This window comes from Muntiacus reevesi, chromosome 13 (genome assembly GCF_963930625.1).
Source record: "Muntiacus reevesi chromosome 13, mMunRee1.1, whole genome shotgun sequence".
NCBI classification, from domain to species: domain Eukaryota; kingdom Metazoa; phylum Chordata; class Mammalia; order Artiodactyla; family Cervidae; genus Muntiacus; species Muntiacus reevesi.
The window spans coordinates 37,776,855-37,791,149 of NC_089261.1; the positions used below are offsets into that span (position 1 = coordinate 37,776,855).

Sequence of the window (14,295 nt, forward strand, 5' to 3'; positions counted from 1 at the left end):
TTGAAAAAAATGTGTTTACTGGTATCATCCTAATGTCCTGAATCCTGAATTTGTTTGTTTTAGGTAGGGAAGAAGTGATCCCAATGATTGAGATATAGATTTTAATTCTATGATAAAATGCATTTCAAGATAATCATGCATCATTTCTACCTAATGTTAGGTGTGGGGAATAGTCTGAAAATAATTAAAGCATTCATTTTTAAACAAGGGCACTATATTTACTATGTATTTGTTGATTGACTTTTTGTTTTCTAATTTGTACATGACTTAAAAATTAGTACATATTTATTAAATGCTCAGCATATTGTATGTGCAAAAAATATACAGCACCTTTTTTCAAAGTGGAAATATGATATTACCTTTTGAGATATTCTATGATAAGAATTTGGAGTAGAATTTCTACATACTACCTGCAGTTCTCTCTTGGAGATTTCTCATATCCATTAGTATCAGCTCCAAAAATTCCTGCATGTAGAAGCCTGATTTAATTTTGTTTCTACCCAGTGTTGCCCTAACTTATTTTAACAAGAAAATCCTTTTTTTTTTTTTTTATTCTATCTGCTAACATTTTCCTGAACAGTTTATGAAGCACCTGTATAAGATACATAGTATTGACTCCATGAGTTTTAATATTCTATTTGCAACTCCAAATATAAAAATCAGGTGATTTTTTTTAAAAAGTGGGAGATATACTTGTCTGGAATTGGAATGGTCGTGATGCCTGTCATCCATATATATAGTCAAATCATAAAAATTGAGCTATAATAGCTTGTTAAGAAAATGTTCTTTCTCTTATTGAATGGTTATATTACTTTTCAAAAACTTAGTCTGAGAACAGTCTATTCGAAAAGAAAAGATCTGAAAACATCTCTAGTGCCCTTAAGTTTATTGATATTTAATATTGAGAATCTCAGTATTATATATTAATATAATATATGTTGATATAGAATTATATAAGTATAATGCTAAGAAGTTTAATCATCTTTATTTAGCTATAATTTGCATATAGTAAACTGCATCGACTTAAAGAGTGTAATTCAACTAATTTACATATGTGTGTGTGTGTGTGTGTGTGTGTGTGTGTGTGTGTGCGCCTATGAAACCACTGCTGCAATCATGATGTAATAGTAGAACATTTTGGTCAGCCTGAAAGGTTCCTTTTGCTCCTTGGCGCTCCATCTTTCCCTTTACCCCAGGCTCCAGCCAGCCACTTGTTTGCTTTTTATATAGATTAGATTGAAAATTTTTACATATTTTACATAAATGGAATTTATAGTATGCAGTTTTCAACGTCTACTTTCTTTAACTCAGCACAGTGGTTTTGAGACTCGTGCATGTTATTGAGTGTAGCAGTAGTTTTTCTTTTTTATTGCTGAGTGTATTCTATTATATGTAAATACATATTTGTTCATTCATGAATTGGTAAACATTTGGATTATTTACAGCTTGGGGCTGTTGTAAATTAAGCTGCTGTGAACATCTATGTACAACTATCCATGGCTATCTGTTTTTGTTCCTCTTGGATAAACACCTGGTAGTTGAGTAGCTGTATTATTCTGGTGGGGAACTTTCTGAACTGCCAGTTTTCCAAAGTAGTTGTGCTATTTTATGTTTTCATTAAGAGAGTATAGTTTCTAATTTTTCTGTATCCTTATTCAATCTTTGGTATTGTCAGTTTCTTTAGTTTTAGTCATTCATAAGGGAAAAGAATGATATCTCATTGTGGCTTAAATTTGCATTGATCTGATGAACCATGATTCTGTGCAGTTTTTTATTCAACATTTGCTTGCTTGCCAGTCCTATAGCTTCTTATATCTGAATCTCTTTAGATTTCTTGCCTACTTTCTATTGGGTTGTTTATTTTCTTATCATTGAATTTTAAGGTTTATTTTTATAAGTGAATACAAGTTATTCATTAGATATGCCTATTGTAAATATTTTATCCCAGTCTGTGGCTTGTCTTTTTATTTTCTTAAAGGTATCTTTAGAACAGAAGGGTTTATTTTTATAAAGACCAGTTTATCAATTTTTTAATACTTCTAGTAGTTTTAGCTCTTACATTGAGATTCATGATTCATCTTAAGTTAATTTTTGAGTTTGGAGTGAGATAAGGGGTCATTGTTCATTTTTAAAAATGTGAGTATTTAGTCGTTGAGCATCATGTCTTAAATTACTTTGCTTTCCTCACTGAATGCATTAAAAATAAAAATCATTATGGACTCCATATTCTGTTCTATTAATCTGCTATATCTGTCTTATAGACCTTATCACACAATCTTGTTTCTTAATTAGCATTATAAGTTTTCAAGTCAGATAAATCCTTCAACTTTGTTCTTTTTTTAAGTTTTAGCTTTTACTATTCTCAGTTATTTGCATTTCTATATAAATTTTATAATCAGTTTGTCAGTTTTTTTTAAAGTCTTTGTGTAATTTTTATTGGAATTGCATGGAGTCTGTAGATAGATTTAGGAAAAAAAAGAATATCTTAATAATTTTGAGTCTCTATTTAAATTGGTCTTCTTTAATTTCTCTCAACAGTGCTCTGTAATTTTCAGTGAAGCATTCTCTTGTTACTTTTAGTCCTCCTTCATGTTTTTATATATTCCCATTAGGTGGATTTTTTTTACCTGTATTTTCTAGTTTGCTGCCTAATACATCTTTTCTAGTATTAAACTTGTATCCTATAATCTTGCTATTAGTTGTTTTGTAGATTGCTTAGGAGTTTATATAAACTGTTATATATTCTCGGTAAAGGAGGATAGTTTTTTTACTTTTTCAAATTCTGCACCTCCTTCCCCCATACTCTCTCCACTGGTTTTGCCATATTGCTAAGGCTAGTAATTCAATTATAATGTTAGGTGGAAGTGGTGAGTATTTTACCTTGTTCTTGATCTTAGGTAGAAAACATTCAATATATTGACATTAAATATGATGTGACCTGTAGGTTTTTATAGTACCATTTATTATACTGAAAAAGTTCCTTTCTATTCCTAGTTTGCTGAGAACTTTCTTATCATGAAGAGATCTTAAATTTTGTCTTTAGTTTTTCTGCACATACTGAAGTGATCATATGGTTTTTCTCCTTTATTCTGTTACTGTGGTGAATTATATTCAGCGGATTTTGAGTATTAAACTAACCTTGCATTCCTGGAATAATTCTTACTTGGTTATTATTATTATTTTTTTTACTTGGTTATTATGATTTATCCATTTTATATATTGTTAGATTCTATTTGTCAATGTTTTTAAAGAATTTTTAGGTCTGTGTTTATGAAGGTGTCATCAATCTGTAATTTTCAGTTTTTGTGATGTCTTTCTCAAGTTCTGGAGTTAGTATCATACTGGCTTTTAAAACAAGTTGAGAAGTGTTCCCTTCTCTGTATCCTAAAGTGATTGTGGTGTTCTTTCTTATAATTTTGGTGTTATTTCTTCTCTGGTAAAATTCAGAAGAGAAGTCATCTGGTTTTGGATTTTTCTTAATGGGAAGGTCAGTCATAATGAATTTAGTTTGATGAATTCAGTTCCATTTTAAAATAAATGTAGAGCTACATTTTGATTTTATGTTTCTACATTTTTATGTTTTATGTTTTCTACATTTATGTTTTATGTTCTATGTTTTAAACAGATTTATGTTTCTACATTTATTAAAATAAATGTAGAGCTACATTTTGATTTTATGTTTCATTTTCTGTCCATTTTCATCTTGACTATCTTGAGAAATTTGTTTATTTTTATTGTCAAAGTTGTTCATAATATTCTATTATCCTTTTATTATGTTTAGGATCTTTTAGTGATAAACCATTTTTTTTCATTTCTAGTTTGTTCTCTCTTTTATCCTTGTTCAGCCTAGCTAGAATTTAATCAATTTTTTTAAATCTTTGTGGAAAACCACTCTTAACCTTTGTTGATTTTTCTCTCTTGCTTGTTTCCCATTTCATTGATTTCTGCTCTCATGTCTCCTTCCTTGTACTTACTCTTGAAACTTAAATCATTGATTTTAGACTTCTTTACTCTTATAAGCATTTAAAGTTGTAAATTTGCCTCTAAGCACTGCTTTAAGTATATTTCACACATCTTCATTTGTTAAATTTTCATTATCATTCAACTTGAAACATTTTCTAATTTTCTTTGTGATTTCTTCTTTGATTAATGTCTTATTTAGAAGTATGTTTAATTTCTAATGTGTTTGGGATTTTCCTCTGTCTTACTGTTATTCATGACTAACTTATCTTCTTGTATTCAGAGCTCTACTCTGTATGATTTCAATCATTTGAATTTGTTGAGTTTTGTTTTACTGCTTATCATATGGGCTGTCTTGGTGAATATACCCAGGGTACTTGAAAAAAATACGTGTTCTGTGGTTGTTGGACGTGATGGCCTATATATAAATTTCAGTTAGGTCTGGGTAATTGATGGTCCTGTTAGATCCTCTCTGTCTTACTGATTTGTTTTCTAGTTCTATTAATTACTAAAAGAAGAGTGTTAAAATCTCCTATTTAGGTTGTGAATTTATATTTATTATCTTTTTAATTCTGTCAATTTTTGCTGTATATATGTTGAGGCTTCATTATTAGGAACATACATATTAAGAAATATGAAGGTTCTGAGACTTTACCCTGTTTGAAAGCTAACAAGTTAGTCTGCCATAATTTCATAGCAAAAGACATGAGACTCCTGAGTCAGAAACAAAGGATAATTTATTACTCACAGGATATTGTCATTTTTTATGCCAGTTCCCTAAGAACTAAGTCCCACAGAGCAACCATATGAAGTTTCAATGTTTGTGTGTTCTGTAGTGTTTTATATGTGGTCCCAGTTGCATGCTTAAGATTTTGTTTTTTGTTGTTATTGCTGTTGTTTTAGGTTTTGTAATTAAAAGAGATTCATGTCTGAGTTCTTGTCTTCCATACTTTCTGTATTCCTATCACATCTTTTTTCTAGATACTTCATATTCATAAATACACATAAAAAATACACTGTTTTGCATTATAAGTGAATATCTCTTATATATTCAAGGAGTACTGTTTCTCATTATGCCAGTAGCAAGAGTAATTTTTAGCATATCTGAAGAGTCTTCATGTTTGTGGTATTTCATTTCCAATCCACTTTGTTTCTTTCTGAATTCAGTTTTTCATCTCATGTCATTTCTTTTCAACCTTAAGAACTTCCTTTAACATTTTCTGTAGTGTAGATCTACTGGTTTTCTTCCAGTGGAAAGGTCTACTGGTAGATATTCCTTGGTTTTTTGTTACATCTGAAAGTGACTTTATTTTTCCTTTGCTATTGAAGGGTACTTTCCCTGGGAATAGAATTCTGGGATGACATTTTCATTCTTTCAGCATTTTAAAGATGTTGTTCTACTGGTTTCCATATTGTTTTGATTGAGAGTCATTGATGATTCAAATCATTGTTCCCTGTGTTCACTCTGGCATCTTTAGTTTTTAGCAGTTTGACTGTAATATGTTTGTGTATGGTTTTCTTTGTAGTTACTTTGTTTGAAATTCATTGAGCTTCTTGATCGTGTCAATTCATGTTTGTTTACCAACTGGGAGGAATTTTCAGCTTTTTCTTCAAATATTTTTTTCTACCCCATCTTTTCTTGGATTTTTGTTATGTATATGTTAGACATTTTTTGTCCCATAAGAATGATCTTTTCATGTAAATCTTATCATTTCACCTTCCTGCCTAAAACCTTCCAGTGGCTTCTCATTGCAAATGGAATACAATCCACACTCTTCACCATGTTGTTTAAGGCCTTATATTCTGCCTGTGACTGTCTCTCTAACACATTTCCTACATCTTTTCACTTTATTCACGATCTCTACCACAGTGAGGTTTTTATTTCTCTGGAACATACCAGTCATCTGTGCCTTTGCACTTGATGTTTCCTTTACCTTGAGTTCCCTTTCCCCAGATTTCTGTATGGGTGACTTCTAGGAGTATCTGCAAAATTTATTTCTTCAAAGAGGCTTTCTCTGACTGCCCCCACTAAAAACTGCTGCATGCTGTCAACACACACTTTAGACCCTTATTTCTTTTAATAGTTTTATTAAGATATAATTCACAGACCATAATCATTCACTTAAAATATACAATTCAAAGGTTATTAGTATATTCACAGACATGAATAACTATCAACATAATTGGCTTTACACATACCTATCTTATTTATGCTATTTCCTAGAACCAGGAACAAAGTCTAGTATATAATAGTACATGCTCAATATTTTTTTTCTGAATAGATGACTTCATTGTTTCTAAGATAATTCAGGCATTAGCCTTCAATAAAATATTAGGGAAGTTTTTTGACTGCCATCAGTTCTTAGAAGTATTCTTTGATCTGAGCTGTTATTTTGAGACCTCTGAAATAGCTTAACCCATATTTTAAGAATTACTGCAGGAAGTTATCCAAAAACAAATCTTTTGATATGATGAATGCAAGTCATATACACATTTCCTTAAAAGAGAAGAATCATCTTTTACTGACCTGACAGTTAGTTGCAAGGGAGCAAAAAGCTGTTCAGAAATACTGCTTTTCAGTTTTCAAAAGTACTCTGACATTGTTTATTTGTTAGAGTCTTTAATGTAAATACATAACTACTGGTACTTGTTTTAGTTACTAATTTTGATAATAGTGAGTTATTCATAAGATTCTGGGCATCCTCTTTCCTTGTATACCTTTCTTGAGGAATGTCAGTTCTGAGCTTGGTTAATCTGTGTTGCCCCCTCTTCTTTATAGGCTTTGATGCGACCTGGAAGAATTGATAGAATCATCTATGTGCCTTTACCAGATGCAGCAACAAGAAGGGAAATACTTAACCTGCAGTTTCACTCTATGCCAATCAATAACGAGGTTGATCTGAATGAACTCATTCTCCAAACAGATACGTATTCAGGAGCAGAGGTAAGATAATTACCCTCAAAATACCTTGGTGAGAGGAAAGCAGTGGTTTGGGGTCATTAGCAAAGAACATTGCTTGATGCCAACTGTTTTAAATAACTCCATATTAAGAAATCTTAAAACAGGAAATACACTACAGGACAGATAGTCACTAAAATTAAAGTACATTTTATCTGGCCTACAGTATTTCATTTGCTTTTAAAATGTAGTCTTTAGAGAGTTAGCATAATATAGTGGAGAGATGACTGGACCAAAAGTAGAAGATTCTTCTTTTGGGGCTTCTTGATACAGCAGCTTCCAACCAGTTACACACTTTTCTGAACTTTGACTCCTTTACCTAGCAAATGGAAATAGTGTACAACTTTCCCTACTGTGTTCTCATAGAGATCATAAAAATGAGATTAAGATATCATGAACATACTCCGAAATACAGAAGATGATTTTATTATCTTCTAAGCTTTTGGAAAATTATCTCAATCTACAAAGATTCTGTGATAAAATCATAGAAGGGACAGCCAGCCTGCTCTTAATAGTAAAAATACAGTTTAAACAAGAACAACAACACCTCTGTGAAAATATGAAAATTTTAGGTATGGCATATTAAGTAAGACATATTTTTCTCTCCTTAGCAGCTCTTTAATTAGGCTGTTTTTGTTTACAGAATAAAATTCCATTAAAATATTTGTGCAACTTTTCTACACGTGTTCAACACAGAAATGTCTTCTGAATACCACTGATATGGGTTTGTACTGGAAAATTAATACTCTCATAAATACGAAGTTGCAGATTCTTTTCATTCTGAATTATCCAGCAGACTGGGACTCCACTTTCTGTTTTGATTACTGTTATTTTTATCTGTCTTCTATAAAAACCAAAGAGACTAATACTTAATAAACCATATGATAATCAGAGTCTTGTAGATAAATTTACATGTGGAATTGGATTTAGTATATCATGTAGTCATAACTAATAGCAACAACCAAAAAAATATCTCAGATCTACTCATTGTTTCTGCAACTGTGAACTATGTATATTTGATTTTCCCTCTTTAAATGTTTAAATTCCACTGAGGTGGAAAATTCTTGTAGAAAGCTTGAGAAGCAGTTAAAATGCCTTTACATTTAAAGTCCCGTCTAAAACAATAATCTTTATGAGCATCTCTTTGGCATGACCATCCATTAAGTTAAAATGAACATACAGTTACTGCTAGCTGACTGCTGTAGCATTTCTAGAATTTAGTTTTTGATGTGAGAGCAAAGGCTGGCATCCTGTATATGATATGTCAGTTTACAGGAAACAGCCAGGAGAAGAAACCATAAATCTTTCACTTGGGTGAAGTGAAAGAGCAGTTAGCAAAGTATAAATATGCCTTTCTCACTTTGAAGTAATTCATGATAGTAATGCAGAAGTGCAAAACAAAAATCAAAGCCAATGAGGGCCTGTCTGGCTGAGAAGTAAAAACTCATTTGGTGCCAGGAATTATTGTACCAGCTTGCTAATTCCTATGTAGTACATGCCTTATTCAGCCTGAAATATAAGCACATTCATTTCTGATTAATTTTTATATCAGCTCTTCTACAAATAGTCGTAGAGAAAGTAGCAGACATTTCTATCACTCACTTTACATTTTTGTGTCCCATAATGCTTGGATGAGGGAAGGGTATTCCACTGTGGTCCTAGTTATAATTAGTGTATGATTACATTTTTATAGACATTTATTCCAGACGTATATCTTTGTAGTTCTGTGTTTTCAATTTGGACAAGACAGATTAGTTACACAGTTTTTGTTCTGAGAGGAGGGTTTGGTCTCAATATTTAGGTAATTCACACAGGTGCCCTATTGTTTGAAAAGAAATACTGTCTTTTTTAAGTCTTAAAATTAATCAGTAGGAAATTTAGGATAGATTAAACTTAGCTTCACATAAAATATAAGATCTCATCTTTTTTTCTTCTCTGTATCAGAATGAAAATGGCACGACAATGTTTGAAAGCCAAAATTAGTTTTGATGGGTTTTTAAATAGTAAAAACAAAGTCAAAGTTTGAACTTCAGTCATGTGACTCCTACAGACTCACTGCTTTATCACTGATGTAACTAATTTATTTCTTCCCCCAGCAAGGTCATATCCGCACAAAGCCTACTACATAGAATATACTTTACAAAGACTTAATAAACTGAAAAAAATTATATTTAGGAAAAACAGACTTTCCCTTCTCATTTGTCATATAGGAAACTTCTTATAGCAATGCATCCTGCTATAGGCACAACCTCTTTTTCAGGGTTGAGTGTCTCTGTGGCTACTTTTGGTATAAAAATGAAACTGCTAACTCAGTTAATTGTCTTCTCAGTAAAGTAGTATATTCAATATTCAATATATTCAGTATTATATAAAATTAATTTTATTTCACTGTACAGTATCAGCTATTTAACAAAAATTTGTCCGGGTGAGCCAGAAATGAGGAAATTACTGGCACTCTGTTTTTTTTGAAAACAGAAAATGTTTACTTTAACTGTGGTGAGTATTTTATTTATCTTTTTAATTAAAAAGTTGTAGCGGATGATTGGGATGGAGATGACATTGGCACTTATTAAGCAACTGGGATGAGAGGAGTTACTTTTTCAAAATCTTTTTTTTGTCACCTGGTGTTTTTGTTTCATGAAAGCTTACAGACACCCAGAGTTTGAAATAGCTCCTTATACTGAGTTACTTCATTTTCCCTCCTTGGAAAGGGTCTACAAGGAATTAGAATATATTTTTTAATCCTAAGGAGAGTCCCAAGGGGAAGTTTGTCTCCAGTTGAAAGGAGAAGGTGGTCCCTAGGGAGCATCTTCTGCAGAGAGGCTGAAGCAGGTAGCATCCATCAGCCACCCCTGCAGCCCGCTGTTCCCCCGTGGCCAGAGCCTCATTGTCTTTGGTTTCTTGGCTGTAGCTTCCACTTAATGGAAAAACATGTTGCCATTTAAAAGCAGATGGGAATTCAGCTCAGGAGGAAGTAAGAAGTCTTTTTTGGTTATGGCTATTGTTTTCTTTTGCTTTGATTTTTGTTTTTTAAGTTATTTGTAGCAGATTCCACTTCATGTATTTCTGCTATGTCAAATTATCCTAGTTCCTTTTGGAAAACTTTTACCACTGGCAGGAAATCAGCAATCATAAATATATGCATATGAAGCCATAACTGGGCCCATTACCCGTGTGCCATGTGCTTGAAGACAGAGGTGATGAATAAGATACGTAATTTCCTCAGTATAAGAATTTGCTGAAACAGGTTGACAATTAATGTCGGTAAAATTTAGATTAACTATTTGCATTTGGATGTTATCCTCCTTTTAGTGATTATCTCGTTAAATTGACAAAACATCTAAGAGCCAGGTATCAGCTATACATTTATGAGTAATATAGGCAATCATAGCATTTATTTCACATATCAAGATTTGAGAATTCAGCTTTCAAGAGAGGCAATTAAATAGGAGAAAAAACAATTTTAATGATACAGTTGAGTAGACTTTTAATAGAATTATAGCTCATTTCTTTCAGAGTTGCTTCAGACAAGTTATTTAATATTTAACTTCTTTGAATCTTCGTTTCCTCATCTGTGAAATACCTGCATGACAAACTGTTTTGAGGGTTGAGTGAGATAATAAATGTAAAAGCAACAAGGCCTGACACATGAGTGCTTCATAAATGTTATTTCCCTTCATTTTATCCTCCTTATATCAGTTCAGTGTTTATATTTACCACTGCAGTATTGAATGATGCTGCCATAAGACAGTTTTGCATGTTCTCAATAACCAGATAATTTATCTGAAAGTTGTTAATAAATAATAATTGAGTTTGCCTCTTACACTTTTCTTCAGTTGTAGAAATCTACTTAATATAGTGACCCTTTTTAGAGTCATCTTATGAATCTAGCTCTAGCAATTTGTTAGAGTTAAATACATTTCACATTAATTTTTCAAAAAGCTTTAACTTCATGTAAATTTATTCTTCTTATCTTTGTTTTACTAAAGTGATGTGTCTTGCTCTGAATTCCATTTTGTAGTCTAAGTCTGGGCCCTTCTGGGTCTAATAAAAGCTCAAAATCTTCATGTCAGCGTGACATTAAAAAAATCACCTTCCAGTGTGCCTCATTAATTCAAAAAGGGTTCTATTCACTGTGCTTGAGCTATTATAGGTAATAAAGTTGTTGTTCAATCGCTCAGTCATGTTCAACTCTTTGTAACCCCATGGACTGCAGCACACCGGGCTTCCCTGTCCATCACCAACTCCTGGAGCCTCCTCAAATTCATGTCTGTCACATCGGTGATGGCATCCAACCATCTCAACTTCTGTTGTTCCCTTCTCCTCCTGCCCACTTTTCTGTCTTGCTGACTATTATTCTCTTTTCTCCTACCCAGTGAAAACGGAAGGAGCAATTATAATCATGTAGGATATCTGCACTTTTCCTCCATGAATCCTCTTGTGACTATTTTCCCTAATATAAAAATCAAGATCAATGTACTGGAACCTGGCATAGATTGACTCTTTATATGACCAGCCTTGCAACACATCTGAGATAGGACTCAAGATCCTCAGGCAGGACAGGACACGTTTTGGCTCCCTGTGCAGTGCTGGTGGAGAGCAATTAGCAGCAGTGTTCACATCCCTGAGTGCAGCAGGCACCATGGGACTTCACAGCCTCCTGTAGGTACACCCGCAATCTGCTTGTCCTGCCTAATCAGAAACTGCCCTGTGAAATCGTGCTGTTGTGACTACTTAGTCTACTGCTCTTATTTGAGATCTTTGTCCCTCCAGTCTTTATTGTGCGTTTACCCTAAAATTCTATATCCATACCCCAGAGTTTCAAAGTACTCTGCTCATAGTACTTTGTAGTACTCAGTAGTACACAGCCTACTGAAATCACTGCTTTGTAATAAAACCGTTGTGACAAACCCACCCAAAAATGGCTTCTCCTTTTGAATGCTTTTACTCTGATTTCTGTTTCATTTGTTTGGCTTTTAGGATATTTTCCCTTCTGGTTATTTTAATAAGGGCAGCTGCCTCATGTCCCGCCAAACGAACTGTAAGATTCTCTGTGGCAGAAACCAGGTTCTGTACTTCTTGGACTCCCAGCACAGCAACCACTGTGTCCACTGCATCAGTGAACTATATGGTGGATGGATGATTTGTGTGTTGATTCTAAGTAATCCTAATGAACAAAAATACCAGTTTTAACATTCACTAAAGTGACACTTGTAGTTTTAAACTTTTTTTGATATTGATTTATCTGAAGTCCCACAGCAAATAAATGTGACAGACTCAGAACCAGAAATCAGATCCTTGAACTCATCCTGAAAGGCTCTTCCAGCCTCTTGAGTCAACAGAAGGATCTTTGAAAATGTTCCATAGTCCCTTTGACATCTCTGATCTTTGATAAAGGTTTGCCTGCTCTTGTGGACAGTAGGTATGAAACATCTTGAGACTTTTTTTATATGTACTTTTTTTTTTACAGTTATTGTCTTTAGCTGCCTGGATGTCATCATCACAAAAATTATAAGCTACTTGATGTTAGGAACTATGTTTTTCTTTATTTACTTACAGTATTTTCCCAGGTATTATGAATAAGATCTTCAGTTTAGAGGGAAAGACAAATAAACAACTAAGTTCTATATAATGTGTTTGCGTGTGTGCTGAGTTGTGTCTGACTCTTTTTGACTCCATGGACTGTAACCCACCAGACTCCTCTGTCCACGGGATTTTCCAGACAAGAATACTGGAGTAGGTTGATGTTTGCTTCTCCAATACAATGTGTTTATGTGACATGATATAGTGATGTGCAGAATACTGTGGGAGAAAGAAGAAAATGTAACTCTGCACTAAGTAGGATTGAAGGAGGGGATAGCTGATCTGAGTCTTAATAGGTGAATAGCAGTCCCCAAGCATAGGAGGGCTGGAAAGGGGAGCGTCCCTGGCATACAGAAAGGTAGAAATGCATAAAAGAACATAGTGAGTTCTACATTCAGTTAAAGGTTGAAATATGAGTAGAAAAAGAGTCTGAGAGTAGAAATGGTAGGTAATAAACCAGGGAAAATGAGTCAGACAAGTGTGAAGGACCTTGGACATCACATTAGGTAGCCAAAGTATTGGAGTTTGTATTCAGTTCTTCCAGTGAATATTCAAGGGTTGATTTCCTTTAAGATTGACTGCTTTGATCTCCTTGTTGTTCAAGGAATTCTCAAGAGTCTTCTCCAGCACCGCAATTCAAAAGCATCGATTCTTAGATGCTCTGCCTTCTTTATGGTCCAGCTCTCACATCCGTACATAACTACTAGGAAAACCATAGCTTTGACTATGGACCTTTGTAGGCAAAATAATGTCTCTGCTTTTTAATACGCTATATAGGTTTGTCATTGCTTTTCTTCCAAGAAGCAAGCGTCTTTTATTTTCATGGCAGCAGTCACCATCCACAGTGATTTTGGAGCCCAAGAAAAGAAAGTTTGTCACTGTTTCCATTGTTTCCCCATCTATTTGCCATGAAGTGATGGGACTGGATGCCATGATCTTAATTTTTTAATGAGTTTTAAGCTGACTTTTTCACTCTTCTCTTTCACGCTCATCAAAAAGCTCTTTAGTTCCTCTTCGCTTTCTGCCATAAGGGTGGTTTCATCTGCATATCTGAGGTTGTTGATATTTCTCCCAGCAATCTTGATTCCACCTTGTAACTCATCCAGCCTGGCATTTTGCGATGTGCTCTGCATATAAGGGAAATAAACAGGGTGACAATAAACAGCCTTGTCGTGCTCCTTTCTCAAGTTTGAACCAATCAATAGCTACCCTGTTTAAATGAATTGTGATAAAATCTTCCAGTGCAAAAACCAGATATCCTGAAAGCATGTATTAGGCTATGACTTTTAAGTCAGTCCTCTACCCCTCTCTTTTACTGTTTGGTAAAAACCAAGACCTAGACTTCAGTCCTGTCTTGACCACTTACTATAGTATTAATTTGACCAAATCAGTTATCATCTCTAGAACTCATTTCTCGTATTTTAATAAAAGAGTAGAGATGTGGTCTTCATGATCCTTCCTAGTGCTAATAATGTGTGCCTATACATGTCATAGCTTAGAGTAGTCCTATTCCTTAGGGATTGGACCTCCAAGGACATATAACACAGTTATGTTTTCCTCACAATGCTCCTGGAAGCCTGAAATCTTGGGATTGTGGTCATTGTCTCTGAATACTTGCTTCTATGGCCTAGAGACCCTAACCATGGCACAAGAGGAATAGGAACCTTGGAAGACTCTGACAGCGCTTAGAATTCAGATTTTAATAAAAATTCTCCTGGGAACCCTGGAAGTCCAGTGGTGAAGACTCCATGCTTTCACTGCCAAGGGCTCTGGTTCAATCTGTGGTCTGAGAA

General features: G+C 33.9%; 1 protein-coding gene across 5 annotated transcripts in view; it reads left to right on the forward strand.

Annotated features, from left to right (window-relative positions):
* AFG2A (AFG2 AAA ATPase homolog A) overlaps positions 1–14,295 on the forward strand; it is a 330,482-nt gene that overhangs the window by 265,267 nt on the left and 50,920 nt on the right. For 4 of the 5 annotated variants that reach the window (XM_065905059.1, XM_065905061.1, XM_065905062.1 and 1 more), the window contains exon 15: positions 6,740–6,904. In XM_065905059.1, coding sequence (XP_065761131.1) covers positions 6,740–6,904 — 165 coding nt within the window. Of the gene's footprint in view, positions 1–6,739; positions 6,905–7,562; positions 8,032–14,295 lie in introns of those variants that run through there. The other variant, XM_065905060.1, reaches the window with a different exon arrangement.